General features: G+C 31.7%; 1 protein-coding gene across 1 annotated transcript in view; it reads left to right on the forward strand.

Moving 5' to 3' along the window:
* XPO4 (exportin 4) overlaps positions 1–21,882 on the forward strand; it is a 119,087-nt gene that overhangs the window by 63,582 nt on the left and 33,623 nt on the right. The window contains exons 7-10 of the mRNA XM_051986606.1: positions 10,083–10,195; positions 13,546–13,703; positions 13,950–14,124; positions 21,119–21,295. Coding sequence (XP_051842566.1) covers positions 10,083–10,195; positions 13,546–13,703; positions 13,950–14,124; positions 21,119–21,295 — 623 coding nt within the window. The remainder of the gene's footprint in view (positions 1–10,082; positions 10,196–13,545; positions 13,704–13,949; positions 14,125–21,118; positions 21,296–21,882) is intronic.

Here is a 21,882-nt window from a genome sequence, read left to right on the forward strand (position 1 = left end):
CTTTCTTGGATCACCATTTTTTTCCCCATTCAGCATGGGTAAGACTTAGGTTACTTGTCTTTACTTTGCATACTATTTACCTTTCTTGGCTCAGTTATTCTCATGCTCAAGAACTATCCACATACATGACCTCTAGATCTCTATATTTAGCCATCATTTTCCCCCTGAATTCTAATTTTACTTTGATAACTGCCTTCTTAATATCTCTAAAATGTCCTAAAATGTCACCAGATCTAAAACTGAATTAATTTTCTTCTTCCCTAAACTTGTTCTTCCTTCATAATAATAAAATAACCTTTTGATGTTAAAGTCGCCCATATCACTGGTTTTTTAGGCTTCCAAGTTCATATCTTAAGTTGTCTTTGATGCTTCTTTATTTCTCATGTCAAATTAGTTGCCAAATCTCATCTTCGTGTACTTTTTTCTTTTCTCCACTCTGGATCATTAGTCTGATTGAAGGAGGCCTTATAATCTTCTTTCTGGACTACTGTCACATCTTTCTAATAGTTTTCTCCACTCCTAGTTTCCCTTTCACACACCTGTCAAAAGTGTAATGCATGGGTTTGACCATATGGAAAAAGCTGGTTTTTGACTTTAGAGGACTTGAGTTTGAATCCTAGTCCTGTCATCAGCTACCTATATGATCATGGCAAATTACTTCCCTTTTTCTGGGCCTCAATTTCCTCATTTGTAAAATGAAGAGGTTGTACCACATGATCACCCCCAATATCCTTTCCAGTTCCACATCTATGAACCTATCATTCTGCTGAAGAAAATTTTTATATTGTGGCATTAAAGTCCCTCCACAAGCTGTAATATAGCTTTCCAGACTTATATCATAATACTTCCCTTCTTGAACTTTGTTTTTGCCAAACTGAAATAATAGTTATTGCTGAACTGAATACCCATCTTGTTCCCGTGCATATTCCTATGCTATTTCACTTTCTTGAAATACCTTTCCTTTTCTTCACTTGTCTGAAAAGGGAAAACCACAAGAAAACAAAAAAAGGTGAAAGTACTATGCTTCAGTCTGCATTCAGTCTCCATAGTTCTCTTTCTGGATGCTAATGGCATTTTCCATCTCATATCTGTTGGAATTGTCTTGGATCACTATATTGCTAAGAAGAGCTAAGTTTATCATAGTTGATTATTATACAGTCTTGCTATTACTGTGTACAGTGTTCTCCTAGTTCAGCTTGCTTTACTTACCATCTATTCATGTAAGTCTGTCCAGGCTTTTCAGAAATCAGCCTGTTCATCATTTTTTATCTAACAATAGTATTCCATTACATTCATAACTTATTCAGCCATTCCTCAGTTGATGGTCATCTATTCAGTTTCCAGTTCCTTATCACCATAAAAAGAGCTGCTGCAAACATTTTAAAATTCTTTGTGAATGAGAAGAAATCACTGTAAGCAGATTAAAACTTCATTTTATTTTGCTTAATTATCATCGTTTTTTATAATTATGATTTCATGAAACTTTGTAAATTTTAACTCCCTAAAGAGAATTTTGATTTTTGACCATTCTAGCACCAATAGCATGTAGTTTGGAGTATTATATCGTTATGGGCACATCAAGTGTTTATGAAAGAAATAGACTGTAACATGTCAAGGTCTTTTAACATTTTGGAGGGGTGAGATTTGGAGGAGGAAATTTCATCTTGATCCCTTCATAATTGTGTAATTTTTTTCATGACCCTTTACATTTTGATTCAGTAAACATATTAAATATTTATTAAAAACATTGCTAAACTGGGAAAGATAAAAACCATGTCCTTTGTTATCAAAGAATATGCAGTGAATGAGGCTGGTTGTTATGTATGATGAAAGAAATAGCGTGAATGAGATAAAGGAGAGATTTAGATGCAATGATTTAGGAAAATTTGTTAGAAAAAAACAAGTGGCATTATGAAAGTTGGGGGTGAGCTTGTCAGGGAATGCTGCTAGAGGCATTGGAAATTAAAATTTCCTGCACTTGTTGGTTAGAAAACCTAAGTTGAAATTTCAGTCTTGTTATTTGCTGGTGGGGGAAGGATAAAATGACTAAAATAACTCAATTTCAAATTTGGTATCTCTAAAATGGAGACTGCAACAACACATGAACTGTTTACCCAGTGTGGCTGTGAACAAAGTGCTTTCTTTGCCAACTAAATTGTTAAATTTGCATGAAACATTTTTCTCAATTCTGTAGTAATAGTAGATCACTTCTATATAGTTCTTTAAAAGTTTGCGAAGTGTTTGTATATCTTAAATCATTTGATTCTTAGTCACCTTGTGAAATTAGTGCTTTTATTATCCTCCTTTTCAGAAAAGGAAATTGAAGCTGAAAGGTTAAGTGATTGCCTTGGACCACACAGCTAATAAATAATCATCTGAGGGAGTATCTGATCTGAGGTCTTCTGACTCCCAAGTCTTAAACTATATTCCGAAGGCCATGTAAGCACCAGAGGGCATAAACTGCCATTTTAAATTTATTTTATGTAGTAAGGAAAATCCACTTATAATAAGTATTGCTGTCATATGTATTATGCCTTTAGGTTATCTTATTTAAGACTCATAGATGTAGCACTAAGCCCAAAGTTGCTTTTAAATAGTTCAAAATTGAAAGGTAGTTTATTGTTTTTAATGTAGCTATTCGTGGTCATATGTGGGCCTCTGATATTACTGAATTCTGATGTACAGGTGGCACTTACTGTATTAGGGTATTCATATGAAAGCTTTGTAAATACAAACAATGTGACTTTATTTTTTCAGTTACTTGAACACTTATTTGATATTAATACTGTTCAGATGTTAGTTCACCTGGTGTTCATAAATGCTTGAGGATTTTGGCAGTGCTAATCATAAATGACAATGCCATAGAATTTCTATTTTGCACAAAGAATGTTTGGCAGGGGTCCCTGGTATGTTGCTTCTGAAATATTTCTTTTTCCAGTTCTATTACTGTGCCTTTTATTGGCATTCTATTTCCGAGGATCAGGTTTGGTTTTGGCCATATTTTTTTTTTTTAAACTTAATCTCCTGGAGGAAAACTGAAAGGATCAAAGGATGGTAATGAGATACAAAGACTTTCACCTAGATCAGAGATACTCAATCAGTAAGGTCAGCTTCATCCATGGCAAGGGCTGGAAAATAGGCAGGTGAGGCCTTATTGCACAAGCCAGTTCCCCTTCCTCTAAAGATTTATGATAATTGGGATCACATGGTTTTAAGTTGCAGTAAATTTATAGCTATGGTAACAGAAAAAATGGTGTCATTTCTATTACTAATAGATGGAGGTAGTGATAGAAGTGATTTGACAATAAAATTGTACTAATCTTAAAATTTTTTCATTTAAAGCTGTGGATAGATATTGTGTCAATATGTTGATATTTTTTTAAAAATTCCTATTGTTGCCAGAAAAGCTTTTTATAATATAAAACATTGATAATGATAGAAAACTTTGCTATAGCAGTGTCCTAATACTGAACGGTGGTTAGGTGCTAATTACTAATAAAATGCATTAGTTTTCATTATTTTTACTCTTTCTCCTTTCCATTACAATGACTATCAGATATGCATTCTTGATAACAGGCATATTGATAGTTTTTGTAGATTAACAAAAGTGCTCTGAGCAGAGTTCGTTGGTGCTGTGTTTGTGCTTGTGTTTTAGAAGAGGATTTCTCTAATTTATGGTTAAAGTGGTTGTTACTAATATTAATCATATCAATAATATTAAATATTATACAATTGCACAAAAGGATCAATAATTGTACCAGTGTAGGTAACTGTTGTTGCAAGAATTTTTCTATAGCAATGCAGATTGCAATCTGTGATTTATCTTTTGAGTTCAAGAGAGATGTCAGAGACAGAGTAATTGCCTTGCTCAAAAACATGCAAGTAGGACTATAAAAATGGAATTTTAAATCCAGATTTTCCATTTTTTAACAGTATTTTATTTTTTCCAATTACATGTAAAGATAATTTTTAACGTTCATTTAAAAAAATTTTAAGTACCAGGTTTTCTCCTTCTTTGATACAGGTTAGAATGTATAACCATGTAAAACATATTCCCACATTTATCAAGTTGTAAAAGAAGGAACAGACCAAAAGGTTTTCCAAAAGGGAAAAAAAATTACCTCCCCCTCAAAAAAAAAAAAAAGTAAAAAATAGCATGCTTCACTATGCATTCAGATACCATTGATTCTTTTTCTGAATGTAGACAACATTTTCCATGATGAGTCCTTTATATTACTTTTAAAAATATATTTGAAGTGGGACACATAGGTGGTGCAGTGGATAGAGCACCTCTCTGAAGTTAGGAGGACCTGAGTTCAAATGTGGCCTTAGACACTTAATACTTGCTAGCTGTGTGATCCTGGGCAAGTCACTTAACCCCAATTGCCTCAGCATAAAAAAAATAAAAATATATTTGAAGTAGTTCACAATTATCCAAGAATTGTTTGTCCTTGAAGTATAATGTTATGTTTTTGGGGGGTTAGGTGACCATTTTATAGTTAGGGAAATTGACTCAAAAAGAATTTATAGGACTTATTTAAGGTACCACCAGCAACAGAGCTGGGACTGAATCCATGACTCTAGATCTCTATTTTGTTTTTCTTTTTCTAGACTGCTAGTTTGCAAACTGAGATGCTGCAACATATATTTGTGTCACAGTTCTCTCTCCAAGCCAATAAACAGAATAAAAAAATTTTAATGCTTTAAGGTATTATAGAAATAAATTGTCTCTCCTTTGATATTCTGTTTTGCTGGCCTATGCTGGTTCATTTGTCCTTAAGTTATATGACAGTTAGAAAATGGCTTTTCTTTTGTTACGTTAAGAATTCAGGCATCAGAACCTTTGCTCTAGGGGTTGTGTAAGTAGCCACTATAATAACAGAAAAGCTATTTTAGTTTCATTTCTGTCATTTCAGGAAGTTTTTTTTTTAAATGGGAAGGGAAATGGAAATAAAGATGATAGACTTTGCTATTAAAAATAAGGAGGAAAAACTTCATTGTAGGCATATTGGGATCATATATAAACAGACCAAGAGACAGGAAAAAAGTACGAGAAAAGATTAGGAAATTTTTAAAAGACTATATTTGTAGTTGTATACCTGTGTTACTAGTTAAATTAAGTAGTTGGAAGTACAAATAAGCTGTCATTCTGCAAAATATTAATACTTTTTATCTTTTTCCTCAGGAAAAAAATAATAGTTGGAGATCAAGAGAATTCTTTAATCATTTAGACTATGAATTGAACTGATTTCCATTTTTACAGTACTGTTTAATAGTACAGTATTAACAGTCTTCAAATTTTTTTTTTTATCTCTGCCATCCTTAATATAGTGATGAAACATTTTTATTTTGGATGGCTTATTAAAAGGTACACAGTTAATTTTATCTATTTGCCTTGTGTTGTCTGATGTGCCACTAATTAATATAAAGTCTTAGAGGTAAAGTTAAGGATCCCTTACAGTTCTATGATAACCCTTAAAATTACATTTGATTATGGATGTCTGATGTAGGGTTCTTAACCAAATTTGTGTTATGGACTATTTTGGCAATTTTGGTGAAGCCTATTGATTCCTTCTTAGAATAATTTAAATAATTGAAGAAAATGTTAAAGGGAATGGAGCTAGCATTAATTAAAGGCCTACCTGTATACCCAGATACTCTGGTAAGTGCTTTACAATTATTAACTTATTTGAGCCTTACAATAACCCTAGAAATTAGGTGATGGTTATTCTCATTTTATGAAGAAGGAAATTGAGAGCCACAGAGATTAAGTAACTTAGCCCAACGTCACTCAACTAGTATCTGAGGCAGGATTTGAATTCAGGTCTTTCTAACTCTGTGGCCAATGCCTTAGCCACTTTTTCTATCCAGCTGCCTAGGTTAATGAAACTAAAGCTGCAATTTTCCTGCCATCTAAGCTCACTGACTACCTAAAATTTATCTCTGGGTTTTAGACCCTAGATTAAAAATCCCTGACCTAGAGGGAAAATACAGGATATTTTTAGTAAAGCTTGTATACCGCTTAGTATAACAATTTGACATGTACATGGATAAATACTTTCAGTGATGAAAATAAGAAAAAATAATAATGGTCACATAGATGAGAGAGTAGTTTTCAGGTGATAGATACACAGGATATTAACATCTATTTCTCTGACATCTTGCTTTTGAACTCAGCTCATCTCAAATGACCCTCTTCAAAGTAATTATATCTGATAACTTTTTCCCAGCCCTTATCTTTCTTGACCTCTCTGTAGCTTTTGAATGCTCTAGGTTATCTCCTCTTGGATATTCTTTCCTGTCAAAGTTTTTTTTTTGTTTTGTTTTGTTTTGGTTTTTGGTTTTTGGGTTTTTTTTTTTTTTTTTGGTTGGTTTTTTTGGACACTATACTTTTCTGGTTTTCCTATCTATCCACTTGCTTCTTTTCAGTCTCCTTTAGCTAGTTCTTTATCCTTATCTTGCTCATTAATTATTGACATTTTTCAGGTCTCTCTATTGGTCCTTTTCCCTTTTGGATTCTGTACTCTTATTTTATTGGTTACTCTGGGGCTAATAAGCAACTCTGTGCCTGTAATTTCCAGGTTTAAATATCCATCCTTCCTCTGTCTTCTGAACTGTAGTTACAAGCATTTTTCATATTTTGAACTGTACTTTAAACTCAACATGTCCATAAATAGGAGTCATTGTTCTCATCTCACCCCTAGCTATCCCCATTTCCAGATTTTCCTATTGCTGAAATTGATGTCATGCTTGATCTGTCACTCATTCTCATCTTACATTTGCAGTCAATTGCCAAATTTTGTGGTTTCTATTTTCTTAACATCCACATCTTTGTTGTCTCTATGAATATTCATTTCTCTTTACTCACATCTACTTGCTGGGATCTAGACCTCCTGACCTCATACCTAGACTATTGCAGTAGCCAGCTAGCTGATTTCCCTACCTCAAGTTCTTTCCTATTCCAGGCAACTTCACTCAGTTGCCAAAGCAATATTTTTTAAGTATAGCTTATCCTCATGCTCCAGTAAGTTCCAGTGGCTGCTTATTATCTCCAGGATCAAATCTCAGGTTTTGGTGGCATTTAAGATCCTAATCTAGCACTTTTCTACCTTTCCAGTCTAATTGCACTTTACTCCGTTGCATGCATAATACAGTCTATTTAACATGCCTACTTATGTTGTTTGAGTATAGCACTTTGTTTCTTATATCTGTGCTTTTCAATGAAGCTGAAATTCTTTGTTCCCTTATTTTTACCATTTAGTTTCCCTCAATTTCTTCAAGACTTGGCTTCTCCCCTCTATAATGGCTCCCTTTATTTCTCTTTCAAATTACTTATATCTTGTATTTTCCTAGTTATTTTTATACATGTTGTATCTCCTCCATTGAAATGTATGTTCCTTGAGGGTTGGAATTGTTTACCTTTTATTGTATCCCTGGTGCTTCAAATTGTGTTTAGCACACAGCAAATATTTCCTAAATGACTGTCTAGTAATACTGCTCTAACAAGAATGAAAGGAAAGTAACAGTAATAAAAGTTGAACATGATAGGAGTAATTTGCTTTTAAAGTATTCTGTATTTTTTCAGTTGTATAGTTCTTACTGGCTTCAGGAAAGATTCTTTAGGAGGGAAAAAGCTAGAAAAACAAGTAAAAATACTGTTTTTTAATTGTTTCTTGTTTTTAAACTTCAATTTTTATAATGTTACTATATGTTTTTTTTTGTTGTTGTTGTTGTTGTTGTTGTTGTTGTTTTTAAATAACTTTTTATTGATAGAACCCATACCAGGGTAATTTTTTACAACATTATCCCTTGCACTCACTTCTGTTCCGATTTTTCCCTCCCTCCCTTCATCCCCTCCGCCCCAGATGGCAAGCAGTCCTATACATGTTAAATAGGTTATAGTATATTCTAGATATAATATATGTGTACAGAACCGAACAGTTCTCTTGTTGCGCAGGGAGAATTGGATTCAGAAGGTAGAAATAATCCGGGAAGAAAAACAAAACTGCAAGCAGTTTATATTCATTTCCCAAGTGTTACTATATGTTTAATGTTGCAAGTGAGGTACAGAAAGTAATCTTGGACTAAAGCAGGTTTATAAGATGGGAAGTGAAAAGTTAATTACTCATTTCAGTGAATGTGTGATCTTGGCCATGTGAAAAAAGCTTCCTTTAGCTGGGCAGCTACCTGCTTCCATATCTTTTTACCTTTGACAGTCTATTCTTGGCTGTCCCATAGTTCCACAGTACAAAGGCTAGAGGTCCACATGATAGAGACCTTTTACAGGTATCACTGCAATACTTAGGTTCTCTGATTGATGTCCTTTGTTTTCCCTACTGGCCTTTTTCCTTGTTCATCAAACAAGTCTTTGGTGATGTGTATAATACAATTTGATGTGCACTTTATTGGTAATATATTATTTACCTTCTATCTTCTATCTACCTTCAATCATGACCACCTCCATTTATTTGAGAATGATCTAACCATAACTTTCATTCTGTCTTTCACAGATAGACAGAATGGGTTAGATTTCTTGTATTTGTTAATATTGCAGAGTGCTTTTAATGATCTAGATTTTTTTTTCTTATGAAAGGATATTTAATGCCATTATTTCTAAGGTGGTATATTACTATAGAACTTAATTCTTTATAGCTAATGCTGTAGATCAGAGTGGCTAGGTTGTTTTTTTATTTTTATTTTCAAAAATAATTTGTACTTCTAGCTTTGTCTTTTCCCTTTTATTCCTTGGTTTTTTTTTTTTTTTTTTTTTTTTTTTTTTTGGTTATATCAGAAAACATCCACTATAGGGAACATAAGAGAGAAGTAAATTTCAAATTTCCAAATTCACCTACTTCCTGTGATATGATAGGTAATATTATTGGAGTTCTGTACCTGTGAAAAACAAGAGTTATTCTTTCAAATCTTAAAGTATTTTCCCCCATGTAGAAACAGATGTGTTAAAACTATCTCAAAAGCAACAAAATAAACAGCCATGCTTTTAAAAAAAGTCATTTCAAATTGTTTTCATTAGTATTGTTTTTTACTTTTATAGTTATGTGATGGTAGAAATTTTAGCATATTCTTTGAATTTCTGTCTTATTTTTGTAAGTAATCATATGGATTACTAAATGATCAGAGAATTGTCTCAATTGAAATTTTATAGTCGAACATGAACAAGACAGCATATCCAGATAGCATATCCAGATATTGGCTATTTAGATCATAGTCAAATTCTTAAAGAAGTTTAGTTATTTATAAAAATGTTGTTGGGAAAGTTCTCTTCAGAAATGCCCATGCATGTTCTTTGGTCAGTTTATAATTGCTAGAAATTTATTTTGTTATAGGGTAGAAAAACACTGCATGATAATGTCATTAAGTAATATTGAATAACAAATTAAGTTTTCAAGCTTCTTTGCAATGATTGATAATTTAATAGAATATTTTTTATGGTAGCTGTTTTCAATTAATTTAGAATTAAAATGAAGTAAATTTCCAATGATGATGATGATGATGATGATGATGGTAGCTGTTTTCAATTAATTTAGAATTAAAATGAAGTGAATTTCCGATGATGATGATGATGATGATGTGTGTGTGTGTGATTTGTTCTTTTTTAATATTTGCATATTTCACTTCATCAAGTGATTCTTGCAGCTAGATTCACAGAGATACACATTTTCATGTATTAAAACTTGTCATAAAGCTTGTTGGCTTTAATGGTTGGGAAAAACTTGTAGAAAATTATTTCCCTTCTTATGTAAATTTTGACACCTATTAGTTGCAATTGTTGTTCCGCCTTTTTTTTTCTTGCCCATTAGGTGTCCTACTTATCAAAAGTGAATTTATCCCTTTGGTATGTCACATAATTATGATCAAACCGTTATCTTACATGCCTATAGCATTCTTTTTTCCAGTACTTAATACCTTTTATTCCTTGGCATCATGCATGAATTATGCAGTGTATGTGAAGAGGCTTAAACTGGTTCCATTACATTCTTTCTGAATGGATCCTGTTGTATCCAGGATATACATATTTTTTAAACAAAGTAAGAATGTTATTGTTGACCTTGACACCAGATAACTGGGTAGACATTATATAGCTATGTTTGAATCCTCACAAAATGTGATGCTAAAGCCAACAGAGTCCTGGCGTGAGACCCTCTTGGATAGCAGAGTTATGGATCTTTTCTTTACAGTAAGTATCTTCCTATTTGATAATGTTTGAAGTTTTTTTTTTTAATTTCTTTTCACATTCTGACTTTCAGTTGAGTCAATTAAATCTAAATTTTAAAAAATAATTCATGTCTTTGATATGTAATTATTTCATGAAGTTTAATATATTTAAGAGTAATCTACGTTTTGTATATTTTATACACGTTTCAAGTTTTAAACTATAATATCATTGAGTAATTTTCTGTTTTAAATACTACTCTGAAAATATCAAATAAATACTGCATTTCAATGTTTTCCATCTTTACAGTTAAAGATGAAAAAGTTTATTGGCATTTTTCAGCTAATTTGCAATTGTACTATAAAAGCATAAATTGGATAATTAATGGTAAACTGTACAGTTAAAGACTAAGATTTTTCCATTTGTAGTTTTCCAGTGTTTATATATTCCTTTTCTTTGCTGGTGAATTCCCATTTGATGAGATGGAATCATTGAAAGTTAAAGAAAAAGCATTGTAGTTTTATCTAGTACACATTCAGCAGCTGTTGAAATGAATTCTTTGTTCTATGTAAGTGTAAACATAGATGATTTTGTCATTTTCAGATTTAACATAAATCAGTTTGTATTTTCATTTGCAATTCATAAAAATAATATGCTGAAAACATTGTCAAAATTAATGGATTAATTGTAAATAAATCTTGAATTGTCTGCCTCAATTGAAATAAATTATTTTGGAATGTATTCAAGATTATATCTTTATAAAGATTTATTTAATTTGATTGAAAATTGATATTGCTCCAGCAGTTTTTGAAAAGGTGAAAAACTTGCTGGCAGAACTCGAAACAGCTATACCAAATCTGAACAGCTGTCTAGACAAACCAGACAGCTGCTGCTGTCAGCTGTGAATTGCCTCATTGCAAATAACTTTTTGAGTTTGGAAGTTAACTCTTTCTTGCATAGCTGTATTGACAAGTGTAATGTTTATAGCTAGTTATTAATTCTATCTTAAGATGTATTTTAAGGGATTAATCAGATAAATTATGACTTAATTTTCAATTGGACATAAAAAATATTTCCTTAGGTAAGGATATATGTTTAGCTCTATTTAATATTTTTGAATATAATTTTATATTTCAACTTGAAAACAAAAATAATCACACAGCTCTCCATTTGTACGTCATAATGAGTTCAGAAATCTTTTGCAAGCATCATGCATTTTCTTCTCCCTTCCCACTCCTTACCTCCCTTTGCCTTTTATAATGAAAGTGAATTATTGCAGAGAGTCCTGGACTTGAAGATTGAAGTGTTTCAGCTCAAATCCTACCTCTGACACTTCATGACAGTGTGACTGGTAATAAAACTTGTGAGCTCTTTGAGCCTCCATTTCCTTATCTATAAAAGAGAAGCAATGGTAACTTCTTCACAGGATTGTAATGAGATTCTAGTGATGTGCAAACATACATATATACATATGTTTATACACACACACACACACACACACAGATATATATATATATATGTGTGTGTGTGTATATATATATATATATATATATCTGTGTGTATATGCATATAATACTTTGTGAACTTTAAAACCCTACACAAATGTCTGTTATACACATATTTGGAGATGGGGCTAACTTTATAATTATGTAATATGTTTATAATTCAGTAAGGGCAATATCACAAATGTTTGAAATACAAATGCTGTTACTGTGGAATGTAGTCTTCCTTCATCCTGAGTTGTTTTCTTAATCAGCCATGTTGACTAAAAGCTGTACTGGAAAGCAAGAATGGGGAGAGTTAAGGAGTATAGTCATTGGAAGTGTGAAGTAAGGGTAGGAGAAACCAATGTATTCATTGTATCCAAGTTCTAAGTTAGAACTTGAAATACATTTTCCTGTAGAAACAATGATATAAAGGAGATTGGGTTCCTAGGTTAGCCCGCAGACATTTATCTACCCTCTTATATGTCCAGGCTGATTTTAGCAACTAAAAATGCACATTGAATTCCACGTTGGAACAAACTTTGTTATATAACTTATTCACTAAATGGGAATTGCTTATATGTCTTAATTTATACAAAGAGTTATTATGTAAACATCATTAGATGTATTAGAATGTATTCAAAGGATGTTTATATTTCTTGAGCAAAATTTTTTTTTAACATACAAGAGTAGAAAAAATAATTATTAAAAACTTCCAAATATATTTGAGTTTTTACAATATGTATTTAATAATTATAAGCTGAAGGAGGTTCAAAGATGAATATAGAATCATTCATCAAGTATTTGCTGAGCAGATAAACATGTGCCCAACACTATGCTGGGTTATTCTGGGAGATATAAAAGTAAGTATAAAATACAGAAAGTACCTTGAGAAATATAGAGTTGGAGAAATCAAATTTAAATAGATTGAACATACAAAACAGTAAGGTGACAAGTGATGATGTATACAGTAAGAATTGTTTAGAAAAGGGAAGGACCAACTTAATCTCTAGTAAAATGTTCACATTTTTTAGCAAAACTGAAAAATGACCATTTTTATTGTCAAAAGTGAAGTGTGATTAGTTTCTAACTCATTCTCAAAAAGTTAGGTGCTTTTGTGGTGCCTACATTAAGCAATCTACATTAAAAATCCTTTGTTTTATAATATTGTATCATGTGACAGAAATGTAATATCTCTTTAATATTTACCTGAAAATATAAACAATACTGATTTATCTAGCATAAATGTAGTCTTTTGAACACTGGTAGGTGTTTGGAAAGTTTTGCATGACTAAAGTAAAACTTGTACAGACTTTTGAAATGGATGTACACTATTCCTTTACCATGGCACTGTTGTAGAACAAAGGTAAATTTAGGAAAAGAAAATTATAATTGTAAAAATTTGAATAAATGAGTGCATTTTTAAGAATTGTAATGCATTTACTTTTCATAGCTTCATTGTTTACTTCCAATAAAGAAGCATCCATATACTCTTGATTGAACTTGATGACTAACTTTAGCAAGACTGTAGCCTAGGCATAGTTAGCATAATACAGATGACTGTCGTTATTGCTGTTTTTAGAAGGAGCAGTATGTCTGACTGGCTGGCATCTGTTTCTCTCTTTAAGACACAACATGCTGTAGACAGTTAAATTTTCAAAATGTAGGTAGTACACTGTGGATAGTTAGTTTGGAGATATTTAAAATTATGGCTTGTGAAGTTAGTGCATTGGAGAGTAAAATAATATTTAAAGTGTGTTTTCATTTAGGAATTAAATACTTTGTTTAAAAATAAACAGCTGGTCTGAGCTCTTTCTTGTTTGGAAGGTAGACATGTAATTTGATAAAGAGAATTTATTTTTATGAATTGGCAGTGACTCTTTCTTACAGGTACATCGTAAAATCAGAGAAGATTCAGATATGGCACAAGATTCACTTCAGTGCTTAGCCCAGTTAGCTTCTCTTCATGGACCCATCTTTCCTGATGAAGGTTCTCAAGTGGATTACCTGGCACATTTCATTGAGGGATTACTGAATACCATTAATGGGTATGTATACATAACTTGGCTTTTTAATATTATGGGAGTTTTTCTTTTTTTTTTAGTCCTTTTTATTTTTGCAGTTAGCAGCAATAAATAATAAGTAACTTTTTTTTCCTTCTTGACATTTTAAAGTATACCTGCATTTGATGGCTAGCATGAAACAGTTGCATTAATCTTTGAAATTGAATAGATGGTTATGTGTAAGGGAATCCATTTTTCCTACTCAATAATTAAAATGTCTTTGATTTATAGAATTGAAATAGAAGACTCTGAAGCGGTGGGGATCTCCAGCATTATCAGCAATTTGATAACTGTGTTCCCTCGCAATGTTTTAACTGCCATTCCAAATGAACTCTTCTCTTCCTTTGTTAACTGCCTCACACATCTCACTTGTTCTTTTGGGCGAAGTGCTGCGTTGGAAGAAGTGGTGAGTAAATTACTCTAAAGTAAGAGCTTCTTTGATCTTCTACTTGAAAATCTGTTATACTATGATGGTATTTTGAAAGCTGAGGACATGTCAAATGAGAGCTCCATGGCTTGTAACCTGCTTTTGTTTTCACACAAGTCTTTTGATATGCACATTTTTTAACATATTGGGGTCATGAGGAATGACAAATTCATTTATAAATTTGACTTCTGAGATTCTAGGATGAAGGTAACTCAAGAATTGGAAATTTTAGGTCTTTGGAGCATCACTTTTGAAATAATTTCATCTAATTATACTTAAAATGCTTGCACTTATATGTTAGTAAATTTCCCTCTAAAATGTCTACTGTTATATAATACAGCTTTTGTTACTTGAGAGTTCAGGTTTGACTTCTTTATAAAATGCTTTTAAAAGTTAAAAAGGTACTTTTTTGATAGTATCTTTTGATCCAAGTTTTGAATTTTTTCAAAAATAAGCCATTTATAATTGGGTTCTCTATCATTGTTAACATTTTCTAACTTGGATGCTGATCTCGTTAGCTAGCATGATCTAATGGCAATTATTAAGTTCAACTGTTATTACACATAAAAATATATTAAATATCAAGGATGGTCTTAGAAACACTTAAAAAATATTTCCTCATTTTGTAATCAAATCAAACAAATTTAACTGAATAGTTGACCCTGATCTTTATGAAAAGAGCTGTATTTATTTAGTTGATAGATTAATTCACCTTGTAATGATATAAGTTATTGATGTTTTTATCAAAATTTTACACATAAATTTCTTATTGTTTAAAATTAGTTTCCCTCTCCAGTTTAATGATCATTAAAGACTTTTGTAAAAAGCCTAAGAAGAAATGCACTGTTAAATTGTTAAATATCACTAGTGTACTTTTCCAGCTTACCTTAAAAGAAAACAAACATTATTACATTAATGAACCTTTATTTCCTTGTAACTGTTTTAATTATTCATGGTTTAATTTGTGGATGTAGGCATCTATTGTATTTAATTCAGGGACATTTAGAAAATATAAAAACAGTTGGGAAAGATAGCTTCCAAATATCAGATTCCTCAGAACAACCAAGTTTCTGTTTAAGCAATACTTTACAGTAAGTACTTTTTAATCTTTTAAAAATTTCATGAAGCTCCATCAGAATTCAAATAAACATGGTATTCAGAGTGTGAATTTAAGAGAAGAGGTAAAACAACTGATAATTCTTCATGGGATGGAAAGAAGAGTAGTAGGAGTAATATTTTTTTTTAATTGTGGTATTAGATTTTTGAGGCATAAAAGGTTGTTTTTTTTTTTTTTGAAGTGAACATAAAATGTGTTCTACATTCAAAGGTTGACCCTTATGCCATCCAAATTCTGAATTAATGAAGCATGGATTAATTAGATTTTTAGCATAATTAATGTCTCCCTTTGTTGATTTTTATTTCCTATTTTGAAGTGATTAAAATGAATAGCATTTAAAGAGAAATTAAGATTTTATCTGTTTTTGTTTTCTAGATTTTACTTTAAAAAAAACTTTTTTAGTTTAATTCTTAGAGAATTTCTAACAGTTTATGTATTTAATCATTAAATTTGTCTGAGTTGCAGAAAACAGAAAAATTAGCATATTTATTATCTGGACAGGTCCTATCCTTACAATAAACTCAAAAACTAAAAGTTTGTGGAATGTGGTCTTTGTGCTTTGGATTCTGCCTTGATTTTGTTATTGTTTCTTCCTCTTGTGTGTTGAGGGATAGAGGAGTAAATAGAAGTTACTTCATTGCAGAGAGCTATGATGATTTTTCAATATGTATGTCTTATAGGACCAGCCTAATCTATTTAATCTATTTTGGCCCATAGCAGTATATAATTGATTCAAAATCAAATAATCTAATCTTATGGTAGTCAGTGAACAAAATAAATGATTTGATTTATGTTAACAATGAAGAATATCAGACTAGGAAGAAAGAAAAATACTGAGAAAACTAAGTTTATTCCTCAGTAAGTAACTTAATGTCTAGAACGTTACTAAAACAAATTACAAAACAGTGAAAGAATTTGGTGTAACATGGTCCTATATTTTATTTTAATAAAATTTGGGAGCCTTAGGTTCTCATTTTTGAGCCAGTCTCTTAGTACTGTTATAGGATTTCATATGATAAGAGTCCATGTAAAGCACAAATTTTTCAAGGATAGAGGGAAGAATGTTGTTCGAAAGTTTATTTGCCCCTTTTAAAAAAAATTTCAAGAAAGGCTATATAAAGCAATAAATATTAGATTATCCATTTTAGGCACAGGAAAGCACCTAGATTTCAAAAGTGAATTTGTGAAAGAAAATGGGGAAGAATTCTCTAGTTGTCTAAAAAACAAAATTAAATATGTACCTCACAGTGTTAATGAGCATCAAGAGAAATAATTTTATCTGGTAAACATCTGGTAAACAAAAGTGAAGTAACTTCTATTTACTCCTTTATCCCTCAACACACAAGAGGAAGAAACAACAACAAAATCAAGGCAGAATCCAAAGCACAAAGACCACCATTCCACAAACTTTTAGTTTTTGAGTTTATTATTCTTTTGTCAGATGAGCATAAGGATAGGATCTGTCCAGATAATAAATATGCTAATTAAGCATTTACTGTATACAATGTGTTTGTTATGCTTTGCTGAGAACATAAAGAAAAAATAGTCCTAATGTCAATCAGTTTGCATTCAGTCTGGGATGCAACTTGTAGATAATTTATTGGAAGAGAAGTCCTTAGGAACTGAGGATGAAGGAACTGGGGAATATGAAAAATGGGGCACTTGACATGGATTGTGAAAGGCCTAAATGAAAAGAGAAGGTTTTCCAGGCCCACAACAATATGAGTTGTGAGAATGTCCTTAAATAGGAAGTGGAACAGTCCAGTTTAACTAGAACACAGAAAATAGGAAATAATTTTTAGAAAATAGGCTGAAATCAGATTGTAGATTCTTAAATGTCAGGTAGCTTCTTTTCTATAGTAGAGAGAATCAGATACTATTAAAGGTTTTAGAATAAAGGAGTGACACAGTCAGCTTCATGCCTTAGGAAGATAATATGAAAAGCACTTTGTAAACCTTACAATAACAAGTACTTGTCAGCTATGGCTTTTACCTCTAAAGTGGGAAATAATGTTTCTCCTATATAATGTTCTCCTAAGGAGCAAATCAGATAAGATATTTATAACTATGTAAATGGTAGCTAATATATTTCAAGGAGAAGAACCAAATTTTTTGAGTCCCTTGATACATGGCTAATAGTTTATTGGATACAGAGTAGATGTTTTGTGAATACCTGTATTACCATGAAAAGTAGAAATATAGACAGAAATTATCCTTGATTGTAATATTTAAATCAATCAACAAGCATTTCTAAACCTCTTCTAATGTGCTAAGCACAAGTTAGGGAATATAAATTCAAAGAACTTAAATAGTTCCTACTTTCAAGATATATATTATACTTTCTCCATTATATTCTAAAGGAGAATCAATAAATAAATACACGTGTAAGAATTTTGCTGGACTAATGATTTTAATCAGATATAGTTGAGTGGAGATGTGGAGATTGTAGCTGTATACCTTTTTTACACTCATTGACCTGTGAAAAAATTCAAGTGTAGAAGTAGAAAAGTAGAATAGATGATTGGTGAACTGTAGGAAATATGGAATCTCCACATTTTTAAATTGAGTTTAAGCAATGAAGTATTTCATGAACTATAAAAGTTTTTTTCTTTAAATTTTTACTGGAGAAATAGAGCAGTTTTTTTGTCTCAATAGACCATCACTAAGTTTAGACCCATAATTACATAAAAGTAATAAGAAGTCAGAGTCGTGAAATCACAGAGTTGAAATTTTTTAAAAAGATTATTTAGTTCAGGAGCATCCAGACTTTTCGGTATTAGTTCTTGTCAAAAATTCATAAATGTATACCTCCAAAATGTTAGAATATACAATAATGGCCTATTTAAGAATTTTTATTTTTAAGGAAAAGAGTTCATGATATTCTTACTATGCCTAATTTCCTAAAGTAAAATCCTAAAGGAATTTTTAATTAAAGGAAATTTCCATAATGTAGTTGCAAGATTTGTTTTGATGACCCTTGTTATATTTTTGCACTGAACAGTATTATGTAATTTGTGTTTTAATTTAGTCATGACAATCATATACAGTTGCTCAGAACAAGATTTAGATGTTGGAGGAAGCCATTTTTCTGAGACATAAGATACAAAACTTAAACTTTACAAAAACTCTTCTTTTAAAGAGTTCTTAATGTACTTTAGCCCCTTTTCAGGTATTTTATGTCTTTGTAATATTATTACCCTGCAATCCAGAGCACTAAACTTGAATGTGGCTTAAGAGGTTCGGGTTACTTCTTTTTTGATTATGCATGCTGAGTGTATTTCTGAGATGCCAAATTACAGTCTCCAGAAATCACTGCTTTTCCCAGTTCTTTCTGCCTAAATGTAAATACTTCATTGTGCCATGGGAGAATCTTACTTTGGTTTTAGGAGACTCTAGTTTAATAGAACAATTTCTCTTAAAGCTTCAGATATATCAAAATCTCCAGCCTAGCCAACAGCCTCTTTTCTTTCTATAGGCCATTGCACACATTTTTCCCCATACCAGGAATGTATATTGATTGTCTTCACCTTAATTTTATTAGACTTACCTAGTTTCCCTCATTATAAAATGAGCTGGAAAAGGAAATGACAGACCATTCCAGTATCTTTGCCAAGAAAATTCCAAGTGAGGTCGCGAAGAGTTGGCTATGACTTAAAACATCTAAAAAACAACAAAAGTTTACTTCAGATATTAGCCCACATATCATTTCCTCCATAAGGCTTTTCCTGTTGTACTCACTCTTTCTTGTCTAGCTGCTTTTGCCTTCTCCCCTCAAATTGTTCTGGATTTATTTTTTATATACTTAATTTATATATGTAGCCTTTTTAGTAAGTCAGTAAGCATTTACTAATTAACTGCCATGTGCCAGCCAGTATACTAAGCAATGGGCATACCAAAAAAAGGTTGAGTCCCTTCCCTCAAAAAGCTTCCTTTAAAATGTATACATCTTGAGGTCAAACATCATTTGATTTGTTTTTGTATCTTCATTGGCTAGCACACAGTAAACTCTTATTAAAATGTTGGTTTGGTTCTGATGGTTTAGCAAATCCATAATGATAGCCATATCACAGACTTTATCTTTAACTATAGTGTCATCTCAGTTAAACCACATTCATGGAAATGTGTCATTCATAACACATATGAATGAGCCTAGTATTAACTAAAGCAGAAGTGAAATAAAGAGTTAGGTTTGGCTTATAAGGTGTGCATTTTCAAAATATAAATTATGATTTCTGAGGTTCTACTTGGCAGTGCCAGCATTATAAATAGCCTTGTCATCAACTTCTTTCCTTGTCCACTTGTTCTCTAACACCTATCTACATTTTATTGGCTCTAGAAAAGATTGTGTGCGTTGGTTTTGATTACATGTATTTTGAAATTCTCAAAATAAAAATAAAGGTATCCTAGATCAAAAGTAGATTTGTTTATTTAACTTCTTTTGACAATATTAGTTCAAATTATTGTTTTTGTTTTATAGTTATAGGTTAACAAATACTATCAAAGAAAGTCTTTTAAAAAAACTTTTCTGTCTTTAGAGTATTTCTGAGAATCTGTAGTACTTAATTACTTCTAAATCAGTACAGATGAAGGACTCTAGTCCTTTCTTTGACTCAGACTAGCTGTATCACTATCCACCTAGTCATTTAACCTCTTGTTGTTTATTTAGTTTTTAAAGACTAAATTACTAAGAAATTGTCAATCTGTAGTATTTGATATTCCAGTCTGAAGGAGTTTATGCCACATTGCTTCCCTTCACCAATGAAATTCTAGGTCTCAAGGGGAGAAATTTTTTTAAAAAGGAACCTGTAATAACTGCTGGTGGTGATATCTCAGATTGTGTTAATCTAATCCTTGGAACTCAGGGTTTTTGTGGTGGAAGCCTTGATAGTGCATAAAATTACATAGAATTTTAAAACTGCAAGGCATCTTTGAAATCAAAAAGTTCAAATTCTTCCTTCTACAAATGAGAAAACAGAGACCTAGAGAATTTAAGTTATTTGTCACAAAATCACACAAGATCATGGTAGTTAAGCTGGCTTGAAATTTTTTGGGGAAGACAGGGAATTCTTCAACCAGATTGTTAACTATTTTAGGTTCTATGAAGAAATAATGCACTATTATGCTAATGTTATGTTTATGAAACTGTGTTTCTGTTATGTTTAGAAACTTTCCATTAATGTATGATAACATACTGTTATGAATGTTTTTGATAGTTGGGGAAAGGTATTGGAATCAGTTCCTATTATGAAACCCCTACCCAGGGAAATAATTGCTCTTGTGTATTCTTACTTTACCACTTGTAGTATCTTAATTTTTTACTGATGTGTGTATTTCTTCTCTACTGCAGATATAAACCCCTCTTAACTGAGTTTTTCAAAAGGTATTATAGCAAAACAAATTCATTACATGACTAGCTTCTTTGAATTAACTAATCTGATCTTTAGGAAACAGCTCCTTCTCTCATTTGTCCTGTAGTCAGTCTTCCTAGTAGACATGTATAGATATAACATAAATTTAAAATAATACTCATTTCTACATTTGACCTAGAATTTATGCTAATTATGAACAAATGCTATAAAATTCTTAGTGACTTTCCCCATCTCATACTTCAACAACAGCTCCATCCTAGGGATCAATTATTTTTAGGCTGCAGGTTTTATTTCAATTTGATTTGTATAATATTGAAATTAATCCATTGATCTGTCAAGTTAGAAATCTAAATTTAAGTCAGATGATCTGTTCAGGGTTTTTTTTTTTTTTTTTAATGGTTAACTATGACTGCATTCCATTTTAATAATCCTCCTAATTTTAATTCTCTGCTTCTATATTTTGTGAATTTTTTTTTTCCCCCTACAGCTTGATAAAGATGATATGGTGTACATGGAAGCATATGACAAATTGTTGGAGTCCTGGTTGACTTTGGTTCAAGATGACAAACATTTCCATAAAGGCTTCTTTACCCAACATGCAGTTCAGGTCTTTAATTCCTACATTCAGTGCCACCTAGCAGCTCCAGATGGTACAAGGAATTTGGTATGTTTTAATTTAACCCTTTATGCCCTATTCAAATTACAGACATTCATATAAAAGAAACATTATTTCATAAGCTGGTATCATTGCCCATTTTTAGATGCAGAAACTATTTGAAGAGGTTCAGTGATTTGCCAGTGATTACACAGATAGAAAGTACTTGAGGTGGGTGTTGATTTAGGCCAATGCTCCACCCAATTATACCACCCTGTTTCTTGGATAACAAGGCAAACCCTGAATTTTATGCTTTTTAACTAGAAGCATAAATAATCCCCTGACAAAATCTCTGAAAATTTAGATCCCTCAGTTGTCACTAGTACTGCTTTAAGCACTTAACCTTTTGCTTTTATCAAACAGGGTCAGACCTCTGACCAGATTCAGGAGCTGCTTATAACCAAAGAAGTCTTGGTTTGGTTGTAAGATAAGAGAAGGGAAAACCCACTGTAAAGGGAAAGATTGCAGTTTATTCTCTCATTATAGAGAGGAGGAAAAACATAAGAGATTATGTATTTTAAAAAATCTAATTAAAAGAAGGCTGTTTGGAACTTGGAACACAATTTCTCAAAAGAAACAGTTAATGTTATTAAAGG

Source organism: Antechinus flavipes, chromosome 3, assembly GCF_016432865.1.
Source record: "Antechinus flavipes isolate AdamAnt ecotype Samford, QLD, Australia chromosome 3, AdamAnt_v2, whole genome shotgun sequence".
NCBI lineage: Eukaryota > Metazoa > Chordata > Mammalia > Dasyuromorphia > Dasyuridae > Antechinus > Antechinus flavipes.